General features: G+C 25.3%; 3 protein-coding genes across 3 annotated transcripts; all 3 read left to right on the forward strand.

Moving 5' to 3' along the window:
- Nucleotides 1–5,740: 5,740 nt before the first annotated feature.
- On the forward strand, nucleotides 5,741–6,115 carry LOC145843331 (histone H2A-like). Its single transcript, XM_082950793.1, has one exon. The coding sequence runs from the start codon at nucleotides 5,741–5,743 to the stop codon at nucleotides 6,113–6,115; it is 375 nt and encodes a 124-aa protein (XP_082806919.1).
- Nucleotides 6,116–6,806: 691 nt separating this feature from the next.
- LOC145842793 (histone H2B 7-like) lies at nucleotides 6,807–7,163 on the forward strand. Its single transcript, XM_082950275.1, has one exon. It carries the CDS (start codon nucleotides 6,807–6,809, stop codon nucleotides 7,161–7,163), a length of 357 nt encoding a protein of 118 aa, XP_082806401.1.
- A 10,802-nt stretch (nucleotides 7,164–17,965) lies between these two features.
- LOC145842865 (kelch-like protein 26) lies at nucleotides 17,966–19,282 on the forward strand. The gene has a single exon (XM_082950343.1). The coding sequence runs from the start codon at nucleotides 17,966–17,968 to the stop codon at nucleotides 19,280–19,282; it is 1,317 nt and encodes a 438-aa protein (XP_082806469.1).
- The last annotated feature ends 1,668 nt before the right edge of the window (nucleotides 19,283–20,950 follow it).

A 20,950-nucleotide genomic window follows, 5' to 3' on the forward strand; every position in this document is an offset into this window, starting at 1 on the left:
AGTGATACCTTGGATGTTATCACGAAAGACTTTGCGATGACGTTTGGCGCCTCCTTTTTCCAAACCTTTTCTTCCTTTACCACGACTAGACATGGTAGATGAATGAAATACTCCGACAGCTGTGACGACATGCACAAGCAGACGTTACGAACCGAACATAATCAACCTAGTGTTTAGTTTACTTACATGTATGAGATAATCTGGAAATTCTGTTTAATCATTTCTTCTCAAGACGACCGTTAAACACCTAACAAGATGAGAGAAAATTTATAAATATAATATGAGTATGTGTTACGTTAAAAGTTTCGAAGTATAAATTTAGCGAAAGTGTTCTGTAATTTTCTCAAACTTTCAATAGCTTTTACAGTTATTAACTAGTTGAAACAATACCAACAGCTTTAAATTACTAACTTTAATCAATTTAAGTATTTTTTAGCTCATAATACTTGTTGCAAACTTAAATAGTTTATAGGTTGTTTTTGTAATTTGTCTGTTCCTGCTCTTAAAATGTTAGGCATTGAAACTTTTTGCTGTGACAAAAACGTAGTTGTAAATGCTGTATACATATGCTTAATTATTTAGCTAAAAAAAATTAAGTTTATAACGAAATATTTTCAACAAAAAATAACAAAAAAAGTTATTTTTCTGAAATTAAATTTTACCTATTTTGTATAGCTATAGAAATAAAATGATAAAACTCAGTTCAAGCCTGCACCAAAATCTCTTATCTGTATTTTTTTTCTAATATATTTTTTAGACTTATAAGTTTATAAGATATATACAGTAGTTTCATGAAACAAATTGTTCAAAAAAGTTATCATAGTAAATATTATTACACTAAAAGATAAACTATTCCATAACTTCGCAAATAAAATATATTCCGACTTAGCATTGTCTTTGTAAACTATCTAAACGACTTCAAAAATAGTCTGACTAATATTGAAGTATTACTAGTTTTTTGACAAATAGTTTTTTTAAGTTTTAATAGAAAAAGTTTATTAAACTTGATTACTAGTTTTATAATTGGAATTTTTTAACGAAACTAACCGTAATTTAAAAATCAAAAAATTAAAAACTTATACTTAATCGTTTAATATAATTTCAAAAACTTTTCTACTAATTTCTCAAAAACATCTTAATGGTAAAAATACTGCAAACTAATTTGGTAGAAACAAACTTTAGAAAACATTGTTTTTTTTTAACATTATTTTTTTTTCTAAAATAATATCTAAAAAAAATAATTTAAACTCAAAAAGTAATTAGTTATATGGGAATATTTTATAAAAAAAAATCATGTCGATTATATGTTGTATTGGACTAATTAATATTAAAAGTGTTTTAATTTAAGTTTAATTAGAAATATTTTTTAGTTGTATAACTAGTTATATAGCATTAATTTTATTTCATGAACTGTACATTTCACCCTCGTTTAATTGAATAAAGTTTTAGTATATAAAAAATTAAATCGAACAATGTACAAATGATTGTTTTCATAATTACAAAATTATAATTAAAAATTAAAAATAGCAACAGTCAACACTACTTATACTCAAAAAAGTAAGATTTTCAGTCTTTCTTTAGATGTAATTACGACCGTCGTTTTAAGCGAAAACTGGTAACACAACTTAAAACAACTGTACACAGTTAACGCTTGTGCATAAAACAAAGTGAGATACAATAAGAATTACAAATTGGTTAGACCAGTCAAGCTTTATCTTAATAGTTTTAAGTTATAAAACAAGTTACCTAAAACTTCATAAATTATTTTACTGTTACGTTCTACAAAAAATGCAGAAGTAAGTTTTTATACATGAAACTATAGGATTTTGAAACAAATTAAATATTGAAAAATAATTTTCAAAACTATACAGTTATTTTTTTTAAAGACTTTGTAATTTAACTGCATCCAATATTTTAAAATTTTTAGAATACTAGCCTGACGCTTTATTTTAAGCATTTTTGTAAAAAAATATTTAGTTTATTTTAACTTAATTAATTTTTCAAACCCTTCGATTAATTAAATTTGGTCAGCTTTATCTTAAAAGTGTATAAAAACAACTTTGAGCTGTTTTTTATTATTCATATTTTTAAATACATATTTGTTATTAAATTTTTTTAAACAAACTATTTTATAATAAACAAAAAAGAAAGACATTAAACCACAAACTTAAAAGCACTATAACGTTATTAAACTAATCAGTTCTAAAGTAAACTTAAATATAAGTTTTTAATTATTCTAGTAACAGTTAGATGAATCTTTAAAACAATCGAAAACATTTTGTTTATTTGATGTTAAACTTTATTTAAATTTGACAATTCATTTTTTCCTATAAAGAGTACAGAAGGACTTTCAGGTAATTTTTTGTCGATGCTTAAATTTCCTTGTTGCTATTAAACTCTATATTTATATGTTTTAAATTTTCACTATTATTCGAAAAAGTATATTGTTTAAAACAATTCTGAATTTAAATTCAATTCTTAAGCGTTTACTTAAAAGCTGATTTGTTTAATACCGAAATAGTGCTTACATATTTCTAGTTATACATCTGTACGCCTCGTTTTCATGACTAACGAAACCGTCTTTTTATTTTCAGAAAAGTTTTATCTAAAATATTAACTGGTACCGTTAACTTTTTCTAATTTCAAAACTTAATGATAACAAGTACTAGGTTATTTATTGAACGACAAAAAAGCGCTTAATTATTTTGGTCTTCAGACCTGGTACACGTAAAAAACTTTTCAGTTATCGAGCCATCACTATTGATATAATTTGATGAATTGTCCAGGACGATTTATATATATATATATATATATATATATAGAAGTTGTAAGTTAAGAACGGTAGAACTTTTTAGAATGTGAAGTTGAAAACAATTCATTTTTATAAAACAAGTAATACGTTTAAAGGTGAACAGAGCATATAAAAAGTTATGCTCAAAACCATTAAGCGTTTTTTGGAGCGTTTAATTTCAAATAAACATAATTTTGTGAAAAAAATTAAAGGGATACAAAAAGTATAAATCCTTTGACAACAAAATCATTGAAACGCAATATGGTTTATTTTTCAATAAAAACGCCGTTCACAAGAAAATTTTAATTGAACTTTTGAATAAAATGTAGCTAAAAACACTGTTAAATATTTTCATTTAGGAATACTTAAGAAATTTATAAAATCATCAAGCGTTAGATGGTGTTGTAAGCTTTAAAGATAAAGAGCGCTTTTATTTCTCTTAATGATGAATAATAAGATATCTGACAAATGCTTTTGGGAAAGCAAATTATAGAAACAAGATAAAAATTCGTTTGTTTGTAATTTTGCCGCCTTTTTTATTTCAATCTGCTTTGAATTCTATATATCTAGGAAAATGACTTTTGAAGTAAAAGTTATTTATGTTTTTATTAATTTAATAAAAACTGAATATAAGTTGTATTGTTTTTACTGTTTGATAATAATTTTTATTGGATGCTCCTAATATATAATATATATAGTTTGAGTAAAAAATTTTTACTTACAAATAATAATGAACAAACAAAAATATTAAATTTTAAACATTTTTTAAACTTCTGTAAGAGTACTAAAACTATTTAAAACTGTTTAACTAATTATAGGTTATGAAAAACCTTTATTTATTACATACATCTTTTTCACGTTTTAAACAACTAAACAGCAATCATTAATAACTTTTATATCTGTTATTAATTTTTTGCTGTTTTAATATTAACAAACTAACAAAAATAAAAAAATAAATAAGCTTTATTATATTTTTTAAAATGTTTTATACTTTACTTTTACAATTAGATATACCATATATCTATACTTAGATATAAATATACCAGATCAATCTTCAACCGCTGCAATATTTCTTATACGTCTTACCTTAATAGACTAAAAAAATTCCATATTAAATCCTTAGAATACAGGAGACTTGAGTTTGACCTCATTACTTTTTTCAAACTAGTTAACGGTGAAAATACAATTAATATACAATCAATTTTAAATTAATTACTTACTGAAAGGAAATAGCAAAATAATAACATGCAAACATCATTTCGATAATGAGGATTGGCATAACTGTTATTTTATCGGTCAGTTGAAATGTAGAACAAACTTCCAAATGAATTCGTTTCTTGCAAGAACTTTTAAAAATTTCATTTAAAGTTAAAAAAATCGATGTTACTATTTATGTTTACAAATTGTGTTAAAAAAAATAACTTAAATAGATTTAATAAAAACAATTTTACTAAACTAATTATTTTTATTTAAATTTAAAAATATCCATATTTTTCATTTTTTTAGTTATATGATTTTATTTTTACATCATTAGTTTTTAGATTGAAATACTTTTTGGCGTGTATAAATAACTCCTTAAAAAATAAGTGAGTATAATGAAAGGTTATAGTTGTATTATATACTGAAAAGTTGTTACAAAAAAAAAATAATACTTTAATAAAGTCTTCTAAAGTTATAAAACTAAGTTTTTCTCTACTAAAAGTGTTATATTCAACTAACGTTTTAAACAGTTTATCATTTTCTAGTAACAAATATAAGTGACCAATATCTTTAACTTTTTCAAACACTTATGTATACTATGTATAAATTACAGTGATAAGTGTAAAAATAACTTTTGGCTAGTTTTTTAAATGAGAAACTTTTGTTCTTGAAAATATGTAAGTTACCATTAATAATTTTTTTAAATTAGAAAGAGCGCTATCAATTTCATCTACACAGAGCGATTCAACAGCTTATAAATAAGCTGTAGAAAAACAAGTTATTGAATAAACATTCGTAATTTTTTTTTTCGGAAAATGGTACCTTTTTAAATACAAACTATTAAATTTCTAAAAGACTTGCTAAAACCCTATCTAGAACTTATATTTTAAACTGAATTTGAAAACAAGCTTTGTTGTACATTGAAGTAGATGATAGATACATAAAAGCTTTATAAAGACCGTACAAAAGTATATTTTACTGACAGCTATTTAAAAATTTTAAAAATTTGTAAACCAACTTTTATACATAGAGTTTCATTATTAAGGTAAAAAAAAGTTGTTCTTAATAATAAAAATTTTCTAAAACAAATGTTCTTGTAAATGTAACGTATGATTTTGGCTTTTAGCCGAACTTAAATATTATAAAAGCAAACTTAAGTAACAACAGATAAATTTATATTTTTTTATAATAACATATATTTACAAGTTGTGTTAAAACTGTAAAAAAATTAACATCTTTAACTTAAACATGTTCAATATGCTTTTTATCAGAACTAATTTGAGTAGTTTTTTAATATTTTTAGAGATTGACGATCATAACTTTTTCACTTTTATATCATAAATTTATAAAATATTTTTTTTACGTTATTTCTCTCTTTGAAACCTTAATTTACAACTAAGTTTAAAGTAAAGTAATTATCATAAACTACTCCATAACTTTTAGCTTTTAAAGTGTTAAGTCTTGCTTAATTAAGAATGTAGAAAATTGTTTTTATACTTAATATAAAAATTTTTTAAAACTTTTTATTGTGATGTATTGTGATAGCAAAAAAACACTGTTTAACTTTTTGCCTGTCGAGAATATCGTTTGTCACTTTTTTTCTTTTTCAAAATAAGAAAGAGAATAGAAAATTTAAAAAAGTTTTGATAAAGTTCACTAGTGGGCGATCTTATACTTTATTAGCCGAGGTTCGTAACAACTATTATATTTAATGGAACTTGAAGAAATTCTATCATTCATCAAAGCATCATGTCAGGACGTGGAAAAGGAGCAAAATCTAAATCCAAGCCAAAGAGCCGTTCATCACGCGCTGGACTTCAGTTTCCAGTCGGTCGTATTCACCGTCTGCTGAGAAACGGTAACTACAGCGAACGTGTTGGTGCCGGAGCACCAGTCTACTTGGCTGCAGTGTTGGAATACTTGAGCGCTGAAGTACTCGAGTTAGCTGGAAATGCTGCTCGTGACAACAAGAAGTCTCGTATCATTCCCCGTCACCTTCAACTTGCCATCCGCAACGACGAAGAGTTGAACAAGCTGTTGGGAGGGGTTACCATCGCTCAAGGAGGTGTATTGCCAAATATCCAGTCTGTTCTCTTGCCAAAGAAGACCGCAAAGAAAGCATAAATTATCAATGACAATAGGTCCTTATAAGGGCCACCTTTATAATTACGTAGTGTAAAAATTAATGTTTTATATTCCTATATAATAATACTATTTACATATTATGTCACGCGAGCAGTACAGGATTTTAAATTAAGTTAAAGTTTGTTAACTATTTTGTTTGATATTTTTCTTAAATGTTTATAAATGTATTGTACAATTATAACTGTTTGTAAATTACGTATAAACAGTTTTAACAGTTATAATTAAATATTTATTGTCACAGCCTAACACGCATACATATTTATTTAAACGTCGAAATGAAACAATAGCAAACATAGATTTTATAAATTAATAAACATAACAGAACGATTAATTGGAATAAGTCTGCTCAGAAGATAAAAGTTTGTAAGTATATAGTTTCTTAAGTTTCACGTTAATTTTAAAAGTCTAACAAACTACAACAATTCTTCTAAAAATTATATACTATGAATTTTTTTTTCTGTTCTGCAAATTTATTAATTCATAACAATAATTTAAAATGGTTTTATTTCCATTCAACGCTTTGTTAAAATTTAATTTGGAAAAATTGTGTTGCAGTGAAAGCTCTCTCGGATTTTTTTTCTTTTGTGCTTTTTAGCGCCACCTATTGTTCGAAAATACTATCGACTTTTGCATAAATACTGCTGCTCTGTGCTTACTTTACTCATTCACAATGGCAGCATCAAAAGGTAGCAAGAAAGCAGTAAAGAACGTCCCAGCTGACGGCAAGAAGAAGCGCAGGGCTCGTCGCAAGGAAAGCTTCAGCATCTACGTGTACAAAGTGCTCAAGCAAGTACACCCCGATACTGGAATTTCCAGCAAGGCCATGAGCATCATGAACTCTTTCGTCAATGACATCTTCGAGCGCATTGCCGCTGAAGCTTCACGTTTGGCTCACTACAACAAGCGTTCAACCATCAGCAGTCGCGAAATTCAAACTGCTGTTCGTCTGTTGTTGCCCGGTGAGTTGGCTAAACACGCCGTCTCTGAAGGTACCAAAGCAGTCACCAAGTACACCAGCTCCAAATAAATGGTTTATCGCAACCAGGCTCTTTTAAGAGCCACCAATTTTTTTAGCTTAATTTATTTTAATATATTTGTTTCGTTTTAGACATTTATTGATATAGATAGACATATTTTCATTATTATTTTTACTTATTTAAATTAGATAGAACAGTGTTGATAATTATTAACTAAAACGTGAGAAAAAAATTGTTAAGTTCAAGTTGGAGCGGCGAAACTTGACTTGCTCTATGCAATTCTAATTTTTAAACGTTGTAAGTTTTGGCTTAAAAACATAAATTCTTAACTGATTATCTCTTTAAATGGTTTTTGAAACAATTTTTAAACTTATATCAGTTTATAGTTTTAAAAGAATCTAAATTCATAAAACTATATATTAAAATACTATTAATGTTATCATTGAATAAAACATAGAAAACTTATAATTATTTTTATTTTGACGCATACAAAAGTTTAACTTGACTACTTTCTTAGAAACTTATTTATTTTCAAATTTGTTTCTCAGACAATATTTTTCTATTTTAGAAAAATAATATTTAATCACAATCTACTAATTAAACTTCTTAAGTCTGAGATTTTGTTTAGTACTTTAAACCTTTTCATAAGTTAGCCAGAAATATTTAAAATTATGATTTTTTTTTGTATTTCGTCGACATAGTTTAATTTAATTGCTCAGACTTTTATTTTGTTTTTTTGCTCTGTTTTCATTTTTAAAACTTTGCACTGTTTGTTTAATTACAAAGTGGTTTTTATGATTTATTCAATCAATCTTAAAGTTTTGTAGTAAATTTAATATCTAAATTAAATTAAAAACCACAAATTTGCAAACAAAACTAATTTAATTTTTTGAAAGGTCAAAGTAAGTTTTTACAAATTTTTCTATTTAAGAAATTTTTGATACAACAAACAAACAAAAAAACATGCAGTGAACTTCAATTTCTAATTTTTGTTTTCTTTTAAGGTTTTTTGAATAGAAGCGTTGGACGAGCGACACAGTTTAACGCCAAATGTTACAACGTTAGAATTTTTTTATGAGAAAAATTAAGAATAAAGTTTGATCTTTTAGGTTAATTTTTTCCGCAAAAACTTACAGAATTAGACTGTTTTGTTAATTATTAAATTCTTGTGTTTAGCAGTTGTAATTATTTTAAATCAGGTTATAAAAACTACATTATAAAGAGCTTTTGTTCTTGCTGAAAAAAATATGTTAAACTTGAAATTTTATTATACTTTATTTATATACCTTGCGATTTTTTTTTTATTATCATAAAAACATTAATCAACAACAAAAAAATACAGTTATTATTACAAAGTTCATTTAGTTTTATAATTTACTCAGTTTAAAATATTTTGTATTAAGTTTCTTATAATTCAGATATGCAATATTCAAAATATTTTTAGTTAAAAGTAGTTAATTTTGGTAATGGTAAAAAAATACATACTTAGTAAATTAGTGATCTACCGGATTCAAGATCCGGATCCGGCCGGATCCTAATTAGTGGTAGATGACTAGTCATGATTTAATTTGTATTAACTTTCTAAATGTTTTTCTGTGTGTTCCGTCTTTTCGAAAAATCAATCATTGTTTGACCAATGTATAGTACTGTGCACTTTTTGCTTATATTCTTTATTCTGATATACTATATATTGATCAGCCTTAAATTACAGTCCATTATTAAACCCTTTTACATTTGAAAAGTATTTTTTATTAGTTTTGAATTTAATTTCTTATCAAACCTATTTAAAATAACATTTTACTATAATTCTCTATGAGTAAGTATTTTTTCAGCAGATTTGTAAATTTAAAATAAACGAACGATCTCTTGCTAAGTCTTTTTGTTTGAATGATACAGACAGTTTTTAATTGATTTTAAAGAATTTTAATGTTATTTGATGATTTTAATGAATAAATTCCGACAATTGTATTTACTACAAACTTTTTTACAGCCATTTGTTTTTTATTGACCTTTATATAGTTTTAAAACATGCATGTAAATATTTTAATGTCATTTCCTTTTATTAACTTCAGTTTCGATTTACTTACTTACGCTTAAAAAATTCTTGTTTATTTAATTTGGGGGTAACTGCGGCCACTGAACAGTAAATCAGCGGCCCGCGAGCATTTTTTATTTTTAATGCTATATAATTTTTTGGTTTTAATTTTAGTCAGTTTATTATTTTAAGTGACTTTTAGCTACACATAAAACGCTTATTTAAATTATACATATTTACCGAAATAAAATTGACATTGGCGAATATACTTAATTCTTAACAAACTACGTACTGTCTTAAAGACTAAATAAGTTTAAGTTAATTTTTTTTTATTTTACCTATAATCTATTTCTCTATGAAAAATAGGTCATATTTTGGAAGTTGTCTGCATGCTTTTTGTTTTAATATTTTCAACATATTTTAAACTTTGAATTATTAAGTTTACGTTGTTATGGTTCACTAAATACTAACCATAACAGTTTAATTTTAGTGACTATAGTGACTTAACAACATCTTGTTTTAACTAACTGAAAACTAATTTTGGTTTATTTTTAAAGGTACTCTAATAACACCAATTCTAAATTCATTAAACTTCATCATAGTTACAAATAAATTTTTAAGTTATAATAATAAAATTAACACAAAATTTTAAACTTAAATAACTTTATTAACTAGTAAAATTTTTGCCTAGAAGAAATCAAAATTTCTAGTTAGTAAAACTGTTTGAATAGTGACTAAACTAGTGTCAATTATTTTTTTCAAATGTTTTAATGATTTCATTAGTTTTTAGTAAACTTAAATTAAGTTAACTAAATATGTTATAAAAATATATTTAACTTAGTTATAGTTTATAAAGTGAAGTTTCAAAACTAAAATAACGATGAATAATATTCTTAGATTACTTTTTTCAATACAGTTAGCACTTACTTAATTTTATGAAGTATTAAATTAGAAACTAGAAATACTCTTTTTACAAAACAACTGAAGACTGAGCTACCATGTTTAAGAATCCCACAGCCGTAACTGTATTAAATATACCTATTTAAAGATAGATAACTTAAAATGATTGAGTTATATTAAAACAAAATAGTTTATGCATACAATATAGTATACTTTTGGACTGCTAACAAACATAAAAACTTAATAAGTTCCAAGTCCTGTCAAACCGTTTATAAAACCAAATGTCTTCTAGAAATTAATAGAATCAATGTTGTTCTTAGTTACCAAAAGTTAGAATATTTAATTACTTGTTTTACTGTGATCAATATTTGATGTTAGCTAAGCTTACACAGCAACTTTTGCACTTCAAAAAAAATATAGATAACTAATAAAAAATTACAGTTATTTAAACTATAATTAAAATACTTTTTAATCTTGTATACTAAACAAATCTAAGTATTATTGTTGTAATCCAACGAACTTGGTTCGTTAAGATCTCGATTAAAAAGCATTATACAAAACTGACAGTATTTATCAAAAATGTTTATCGAAACAAAAAAAAAGCACTCAAAAGGATGGTCTAAGGACCTGGTTACGAAATAGTCTGTCGGTTATCGAGTATACACCACAGATACAGTTTAATGTCTTGACCAGGACTAGCTTCCAGCACAGTTTACTTTATTTAAGTATCTTTTAAGTAAATCTAACACTTTGTTTCAAAAAAAGTTTTAAAACAAAAAACCTATATATTTTTTTAGCTGAAACGAGTTTTGAGTCAAAAGTATTTGAGCTTCCTTAAAAAACTTATTGTAAATTACGGGCATGTCAACACTTTTCTCATACTTAGCACAATTTTTTGTTAATGTAACCTGCCATCTAGGTACGCATTTATTAGGCTCGCCCTACGAACTGCCAGTTAACACACTTTTAAGCCGAAAAAGGCTGTGTTCAATTAAAAGCATATTCATAGATGTTAGTAATATAAAAGTACTAATAATTTTAGAATAGTTTGTAATGCAGTAAATTTAAAATAAAAAACCATAAAAAAGTTATGAAGCTACCGATTGTATATAAAATCTATTAAATCAAAATAATGTTATATGTCTTAGAATATTACTAAGATTTAGAATAAGATAAAATAAGATTTATCTAAGCACTGACGAGTTTGACCAAAATTTAGTTTGTAAAACAAATTCTTGAAAAAATAAATTCATTAAATTAAAATAACTAAAACTGTAATAAAATTTTACAGAAATTAAATCATTAATTTAAAAGTTTTAAATGTACTTGGATGATTTTCGTTTAAATTTTTTTCTTATTTTGACTTAAATAACTTTTGTAATAAAATTAATTGTGTTTTGTAATTTAATTTTTAAAATTTGAAATGCTACTGGAAAAAAATATTAGATAAACTTATACTATATCATAAAAGTATATTTAAATGATATTAAATGCGTAGCATGATTGTTTAAGAGTCCTAATGATAATTTTAAAAACTTTCTTCTTTAAATGTTTTGAAATCTAAACCTTGTGGTTAAACGTGTATAAAAAAAGACTTAAGTATTAATTTTTAAATACCATCAAATGATAATTATATGCGTTGCTTGATGGGGATGATACAGGGGCCTAAGGTTGAATATTGCAAAATTCAAACCCAGTAGTTGAAACATATACACATGAAAAGACTCTAAGTTAAATAAAGTTTTAAATAAAACATTGGAATTTCAATTTATTAATGCCGTGGTCAAGTTGTTAAAATGAAATAATCAGTTTTTAGTGAGCATATTATAATTTTACTTCAGTTGGTTTCAAGAGATGCCAAGCTAAGCAGGAAATTTTCTAGTTGCAATTTTTCTATGTAATTAATTCAACGTTCTTTTTTTTTAATTTAGCAAATGAGCAAAACCATATAAATAAATCGTTCTATTAAATAATCTAAGCCTCTTTTCTTTCTTTTTTCTTCTTTTATTTTCAGGTGGTGCTCAGGAAACCAGTCAAAACACGCCCCTATTAAGAACAATGCTAAACATAAATTTAAAACTGTTTCTTAAACTTCACCTCATACAGAATCTAGTTGTTTTTTTAACTAAAAAACATAACTTAGCTGTTTGCAACAACTAAAACTACATGAAAATTTTTAATACTATCAATATCCAAATATTATACTCTCATCTGTTTTAGAATAAGAACTTTCAATTTCTTTTGTCAAATAAATGTTGATAAAAAATATATATATATATCTGAAAAAAAAAAATAATTGTAATAAAAAACGTTGAAAAATTTACATAGGAATAAGAAAGTCATAGATTTATTAGCACTTGTTCAAAAAGTCAAATTTTATATTTAGAATTAATATGCGATTTAAGAATAAAACATTTTTGTTTTGAAAACGATCTATCAGTTTTTATAAAAAAGTTTTAATTTTATTAACTAAAATTTAAAAGTTATACAATAACGATAAAAAAACATTTTGGTCATTAAAAGATAATTATTGAATGCGTGTACTTTTTTTTTCTGAAAATTATGAGTTTTTTTTAAAGATGTTTAAGTATGTTTAGTAGTACTTTAATATTATTTTTTATGCTTAAACTTTATTTGGGCTTGCTATTTTTTGTGATATTTTTTTTTTTGTAACAACTCACTTCTTGTTAATAATCTAGCGACTAAATTGGACTTTTATCAAAATGGCTTTTGTAAAAAACTTTTTAATATTATAAACTGAGTCAAGTAAAACTGTAATAATTTATTAATTTTTCAAAAGTTTCAATTACAGTTTTTTTCAATAACAGTTTAGTTGTTATATATTTAAGACTGTGTTGTAATCTTAATTTATTTTATAGCTAGTATTACAGATCTAACCAGTTTTATTGAAAAGGTTTATTTTTGCAACATATATATTTTTAATGATCAAATAATGTAAAAACGATAACTTAATACCAATAGTTACATTACTTATACCTTCACTTTAATAACTTAAAAAATCATACACCTTTAATTTTTTGTTAAAGTTTTTAAAATTCTCTAAACTTAAGTTAAGACAATATAGTGTATAATTTTAGTTGTATGATCTAAGATATCTTTAAAAACATTTCAATAAAAAGTTATGTAAACTTAAAGAATTTATAATTTTATCTAACAATCTTACTATAATTTAGAATTAAATATTATTATTTTTTGATTTGTTGTAAAATTGACAACAAATAAGATATTTCATGTATCTAAACATTGTTTTAAATTCAATTTTTTAATTTGTTTAAAGGTAATAAGCTTTACTTGGCCATATTTTTATTTTTAGTTATGGTATTCTATTAAATATATATAATAGATATTCACTTTAGTTTTTGGTAATTTTTTTTTACTATGTACGATTACCATGTATAAAGGGTAACTATCTTCAGTATAATTTGTAGGCTTAAAGACTTAAGGGATTACAGGGTTGCCAAAAGTCAGGCTACGTGATTTAAAAAAAAAATGGAAAAAGTCAGGCTAAGTGTTTTTTTTTTTTGGGTTTAAACTGGCCAAAAGTCAATTTTTGTTAGGTCAAAATTACAAAAAAAACAGTTTTTAGGTCGGATGGAAAAAAAATCGAAATTTGTCTGTTCTATTTTAGAAAATTCCAAAGTTTTCAAAGCCTTGAAATGGTAAAACATGAAAAAAACTTCTATAAATTCTGACTAAAATTTCAAAGTTTTCATAGAAATTTACTTAACAGTCTTTTAACAAAAAACTGGTTTTAAAACTATATATATTTTTTACACAAGTTTACTAGCTTTACTAGAATGTTATCAATATATAACAAATGACTGAAAATCAAGTTTACGTGGTCAAAAACAGACAACCTAATTTATAGAGCTGCTTTACATAGTAAGCAAAGTACTTTTGTTAATACTATAAGAAAAATATGTTGTTAAAATTATTCTCGAAAGTTTTTTCACTACAATAGAAAAGTCATTTATTGACAAAACAAGACTACCGCTTATTAAATAGCACACTATACGGAAGTTGTATTGTTAAATGTCTTATTTGCACTGTGCACCAGAATTAAAGTTTCCAGAAAAAAATCTGAATACTTAACACTTAATATTAATTTATTTGTTTCGACTTAGAATGTTTTATCGCAATTTCTAAGTTTATTTTCAAAGAGCCTTTTTAAATAAAACTATCTTAAATCTAGTAGCTTACTTGTTTTTTTAACTTTTGTGCTTAATTATTTGTTAATTTACGCATGGATTAATAGAGTAAAAAAAACAACAATCACGAGATTACGGTTTCCTAAATTGGGCCAAGTGACCACTAAGTGACCATTAAAGAAACTTGGTGGCTATAAGCAGCAAAAGGGCCAAAGGGAGCCATTAGGTCATGATATGAAACTTACACTAGATATTCTAGAGTTGATGAGGAAGAGCCATTGAAAATATTAGGCGTTTTAAATGGTAGTTTTTGGAGAAATCTTGCTGGAGAAGGTTATTGCATTTTTCATTTATTTAAAGAAGCCCTTTTGTACTAAAGTTTGGAAAACCCTGCACTAGATTAACAAAGTTAAAACTACGACATTCCTGCTATGCAGTATGCAGCATATTGGCTTTTATAATATTATTTTCGATTTGTAGTTAAGTTACTTTTTAGAAATTAGGCGAGTATAAGGGGGTTTTAGTAAATTTAGTAGCTTTTACAACTCTATTTTTTCCTCTTTCTATGTCATAACAACTAAAAGGGAAAAAGGATTGCATTAAGAAAAGCGTGTTGATTCTGAAAGCTAAAACTTCTCCGGGGTACAGTTTTTTTTTTTTAATTCTAACCGTAGCATTTGTCTGAGAGATAAAACAGTAGATAAATATTGTTTCAAATAACAATTTTTACAAATATGTCGCTTCTCAATTTTAAAAACTGTTCACTTTTTCAATTGAAAGAGCTTAAAAACATCATAAGCATTTAAGTGTGCTAAATTTTATAACAGCAAAAAATATTTGAGCATAGATTTCATTTACGTTTTATTTGAAAACTGTTCTATCATAAGCATAGCTTTACTTTGACAAGTTATTTTCAGTAACGTGTAAAATCAAAACTGTTTTTATACATTAATTGAAAACTTTAATTTATTAAAAGTGATCAGTTTTCTTTTTATTTTTTTTAAGTTGTAACAAAAATAAGCTTTTAAACATAGTTTATGAAATTCTTTAGTCAGTAAGCCAGATTTAGAAATCTTTTGTATTTATAAAGTCGAATATAATGACATTGTTTTACGGTGACAAATCATTTTTGTAATTTTTTACCTAAAAGAGTGTTTGCTATAAAATCGAATTAAAACAAAGTTTTTTTTTTAACAATTTATTTTATGTAGTAGTTTTTTTTTCTAGTAAAGTATGTTTCAACTTAATTGTTTGTTAAACTTTTTTAAACTAAAAAGTATGTCGAGACTCAGGTAAATTTCTTTTGACGAGCCGAGTGTTGTCTACCCAAGAATGAACTATTTATTGCATGGATATTTATTTTCTTAGGTCGTCTGAACAAACTAAAAGCTGTTCTTAATATGGGTACAAGTGCCGTATAGGCACGCAACCAGAAATGCGAACCAAAAAAAAAAATTGGCTTATAAATAGCATGTTTGTTTAATTGCAATAACATATTTACGATTTTTTGAAATAAGAATCGCACTTTTCCAATCAATCCCGCGAAGTTGTTGTTGATCATCTGGGTCGTCTGACTAAAAAAATGCATTACCACTACTTTTCTAAAGTGTATCAATTAAAAAACTTTTTTAAACTTTAAAAGATAAGTGACTTAAACTTAAAAGATAAGTAAAATTGATTGAAAAATAAAAATCCTTTTTACTGCTAGGAAAAGATATAAAGAAAATAAAATTCATGTGTTTAAAACCAATTTCAGACTAACTCATACATAAAAAAAATAAAAGGTTATAAATACATAAAAACAATCAACTCAGTATAAACTGAAACGTAGTAATTAAAAAAAAAAGAGAAAAACTACAATTGTAATTTAAAACTGTAGTGTAGAAAGTTTACAGTAAATGGATATTGTTGCAATTTAAAGTTTGATTAAGGTCAGTTTTAGGTTAAACTTAATTAATTTACAAATTGAATAATATTTAAAGCAAACCTTTAAACTGTTTACCTTTTAAAAGATTAACATTAACAAAAACTTTTTGTTTTGAGCGATGATAACAAAAGTAAACTTACTTATGACGTTTGATATAACTATCATTTAAATACAAAAATGATCAAGTAGATATATAATTTTTAAAGTTTATAGTTTTCAAACTTATGAAGAAACTTCTCAAGTCTGTTAAGATGACTCAAGAAATAAAATATTGTTTAGTATTTAAACATGTATTAGTAATTTAAAAGCGTATTTTTAAGTACTTGGTAAATTTTTTTAGAAAAAATGTCAAAGCCAGTTGTCACTTTTTGTTTACATCGTGATACTTTTAAACGCAGCTCTATTTTACTGCTTAGTTTCATACTTTTTGTCACTTTACTTGTCACCCCTTAAACTTTATCATTTGATAACCACCATGTAAATGTAATATTGACATAATCTGAATTGTTGTTTGTCATTATATTGATACTTTTTTAATTCTGACTGGTTTTTATGAATATTATTGATAGTATATATCTTAAATGCTAATTTTTTTATTAGCTATAAACAGTTTTTTTTTTAATTGTAAATGTATATATTTTTAGAACAACAATTTCAAGACAATTTTTATGTAAATTAACAGCATTTTTTATAATGTTTACTTAAGGTGTGAAGGTCTTAGAGCAGCTAAAAATTATAAACTTTTCTAAAGCAATTGCTGAATTGAACCTAATTAAAATTTTTAGTTATTATTAGTTGATTTTCTGCTTCTTTTTAATCGACAAATGTATATTTTTTTTGTTCTCTAAGTCTAATGTTAAAAAAAATAAATTCAGTTTAGGCATAATTTTTAAATACTATTCGAATTTTTACAAATTTTCCAAGTATTTACTATTTTTTATCCTACTTAAACTAAATTTATTTTGTTTTCAAGTTTTAAAATGTTCTTAAATAAACTAAAACGTAAAAACAAGCATGCTAAAAATTCGATTAGTTTAAAATGTGCAAAGACCCAAAGAAGTTCCTACATAGCTAAAAAATTTCAGAAGAAACTTAATAAACTTTCAGCTGGGAAAGACAAGAAAGTATTAAAAGCATTTAATGATTATGCCACTAGAACAATTGATGAAAAAGTGTTGAAGAAAACGATTAGTTTTTGTAAAAATGGTAAGTATGAATATCTTTATATAGTTAATAAAAAATCAATAAGGTGCTCAAAAATTTAAGTTTTTACAATTTTTTTTTCTTTTGAATTTTGATAGTTTTGAGTTATTGCTAATTATGTCTTTTAATAAGCTTACATTCTTTACTTTTTTATTAAAATCTTAAAAAGCATTTTTTTATAACTCAGACATTTTTTAGATATTACTTGATTTATTTTTAATTGTCACTGAAGTATGGCAGCTTTTAGTGTTTATAATTTTATCTTTGTAGCAAACAATGTTTTCTATTTTTTTTACCTACTATCTTATCACTGATACCTTCAGATATTTTTATTGATTTGTTTAGAAATTAAACATTTATTTTTTTAGATCTGGCACTTTAAGTTTTTTATAATAGTTTGAGTTTTTGTAAACTGAAATATACAATTGATCTAACAAACTAAAACAATCTAAGGTTTTAAAAGTTTTATACTTTCAATTCATTAAAACTTTAAAGAAAAAACTTTGAGTGATCTATTTAAATTAGCGTGTTTATTCAAGCATTATCTTCTGCAGTTAATACAGAAATAACAGTATGAATAAAACTACCGCAGGTTCTAAAAACTTTACCAATAAAAACATGTTAAAAATTTCTGAAGTCGGAAAAATATTCAACTTGAGTGACGTAAACGAAAGACTTGAAAGATTGTTGACAGACAAAATAAATTTAGATAATGTTTGTTTTTATTATGAATTTTGTAACCACTACGGTGGTAAAAATAACAAAGACTTTATTTTGGACTACTTAAAAAAATGGTTTTGCCTCGCAACAGAAAACAACCGACATGTAGACTTGAGTTTTGACTCCATTAGAAAGTTGTTGTCGGATTCTGGGCTAAAAATTTCTTCAGAGCTTGAAATTTTGAGCGCTGCCGATTGTTGGATAAGACAAAACACAAACGAAAGAAGTAAGTTCGCGATGGAGTTGTTGAAAACAGTGCGTTTGTGTTTGCTGTCGTCAGATGCCATAGACAGATTTCTACATGATAAAAACTTTTTTTCACAGTCTGCTCAATGTAAAGAGTTTGTTCGCAAGTCGATGAATGACAAAACAGAGAGTTGTGCTCGCCAAGATCGATACTACGTTCGAAAAACATTTCACGCCGTTAATACAAATCAACTAGGTAGCTACCGAATTTACAACTTAAAGGAAAGAAACGTGTTTACTCGGCTCAAGCTAATAAAACCAAAAAGTATTATTTCTAAAATTTTGTTCAGCAATGAAGTATTTTACCTTTTTACACCAGACAAAATTATGACTTACTCTGTTGAGACAAAGCTTTTAAAGAAACTCGCACATTTCTCCGAAATTTGTTTATCTTATGTAACATGTATTTTTATGGGAAAAATTTATATTTTTGGAGGGGGATATTATAAACCATATATCCCCAGCGTTGTTTATGATCCGAAAACCAACGAGTTAAACGAAATAGAAGAAATGAACTATGCCAAGTCTCTCGCCGCCGCTGCAATCTTTGGAGGGAGGATCGTGGTTTCCGGAGGGATAGCCGAAAACGGGTGGAAATCGAAAACAGTGGACGCTTACGACCCTTCTGTGGACCGGTGGTCGTGGATGCCCGAGTTAACAGAGGAAAGAATGTTGCACGGCTCGGTCGGAGTCAGGAGCAAGTTGTACGTGGTAGGCGGATGTTCGAACAACTGCGAGGTTTTCGACAGCATCAGCCGAAAGTTTGCTTGTATCAAGCAAAGCCACTCGCCGCTTGACTGCTTCAACGGCAATCAAACTATGTTGGTGGCGGTGGGCAACAAAATTAAAATTTTTAATAAATGGTCTTTCAAGGTAGCAGTTTTTGACGTCGAAAAAGAAGAATGGTCTGAAGAAGAAATATTCATGTTTGATAAAAATCCTCCAAATCTGCTTATTCCGAAATACTGAGTCTGTCAGCTGAGCGTAATTTACTACTGATTGATAGTTTTTTTTTTCACGTAATTGTAGTTTAATGATTGTATAAAATGTGTTTGTTTTGTGAATACAATGCTATTGTAGTTCAAAAATATTAGTATGCACAAAATTATGTTTAACAAAATGTCTATTAAAATTGTGTAATAAATACATTATTAATTTTTTCAAACTTTTCTTTTAGAATATATTAAATTTAAGGAGTTTGAAGATAATTGAAAAAATTCAACTTTTTTGTACAACCAAAAACATAAATTTTTGTCGTTCGTAACAAAAACTAAAACATTTATGTCAGGTTTAATTATTTTTTAAAATATAAGTAAAACATAATAAATTTAGTAATAATATATTTGTTCCAAAGATACAATAAATCTACACAATTCGCATAAAAAGCTTAAGTTAATTATAATATTTGTGTCTTTTTGTTGTCCTTTATTTTAAAGTGAGTATAATGACTAAAACTGAAAAAAAATTTTAAAGTATATAACTTTTTTCTTACTCAGAGAAAAAAAAGTAGTAAATTTGAGCTAGTATAAATAGCTCATTTGTTAAATAAAATAAATTGGTTTATTTAACTGATAATAGATTAAAAATATTATGAAAACTTTTAAAGTTTGTAATATTTTTAATCTATTATCAGTTAAATAGGTGTTTTAATAATTTCATTTGTCTGTTTAATTTTAACCTTCATTTTGGGATTTAATAAACTTATTTCATCTAGTGTTTACTAAAGTTAGCTTTTTTATTTTATTAAGCTACGAAAACTGTTTGTAAGAAAATAATATACGAAATAAGGTTGTTCTGTAAGAATAATTTCTATGAATAGCATAAAATAGTGAAACTTAAGAATCAAGTTAATCATTCGAAATACTTTAATTATAATTACAATAGTTCTTTTAAATCTTAATAATTAGTTGTTATTACCTAACTATCTTCATTAGTTAAGCTAGTCAAAGTTACCTTAAATCAATAACAGATTTGTTACTTGTTATAAATTTTACTTTTGTTAGTTTCTAATCATACTGAAACTCAAATAACATTGAATCAAAAAAAAACTAAAGTTAACATATAATAATAAATTAAAGGAGTTCATAGAAAATAAATCTGAAAAATTAAAATAAAGACATATTTAAGAGGTATTTTTCATTACATTTTTTTAATAGTCATCTTAAGTTTTTGCAGCCAAATTTTTAATTGTTTATAATTTACACACAAAGTCTTAGTTTTAATTTGCTGAAAAGGGATTTTTTTTGGTGTTTCGATAGATAATTTATGTTTAGTTTTCAAAAGTCCAATTAAAATTTTAAATTCAATAGCTTAAGAACGACCAAGAAAGATGAAATTTCAATATTTTTTTAATATTAGATGAAAATGTTTTATTAATGTTGTACATAACTGACTAGTTATCAAAAGTTAATAAAGTATTTATTTCCATATAATGGTAGTTATAGACTAAACTTTGTTTATTTTAGTAAAAGCTATAAACAGTTGGTAAAAAAATATCATATTAGAAAATAATTTTATTCTTTTTTTTTAATGATAAAAGCTTTTATATGTTTATACTTCAAACCACTCTATATGGTATGGATCAGCAAACTACGGCCCGCGAAATATCCTTTTTGAAAAATAACATGTGCTAAATAA

The sequence above is a fragment of the Thalia democratica genome, chromosome 8 (assembly GCF_965202585.1).
Source record: "Thalia democratica chromosome 8, ktThaDemo2.hap1.1, whole genome shotgun sequence".
Classification (NCBI taxonomy): Eukaryota; Metazoa; Chordata; class Thaliacea; order Salpida; family Salpidae; genus Thalia; species Thalia democratica.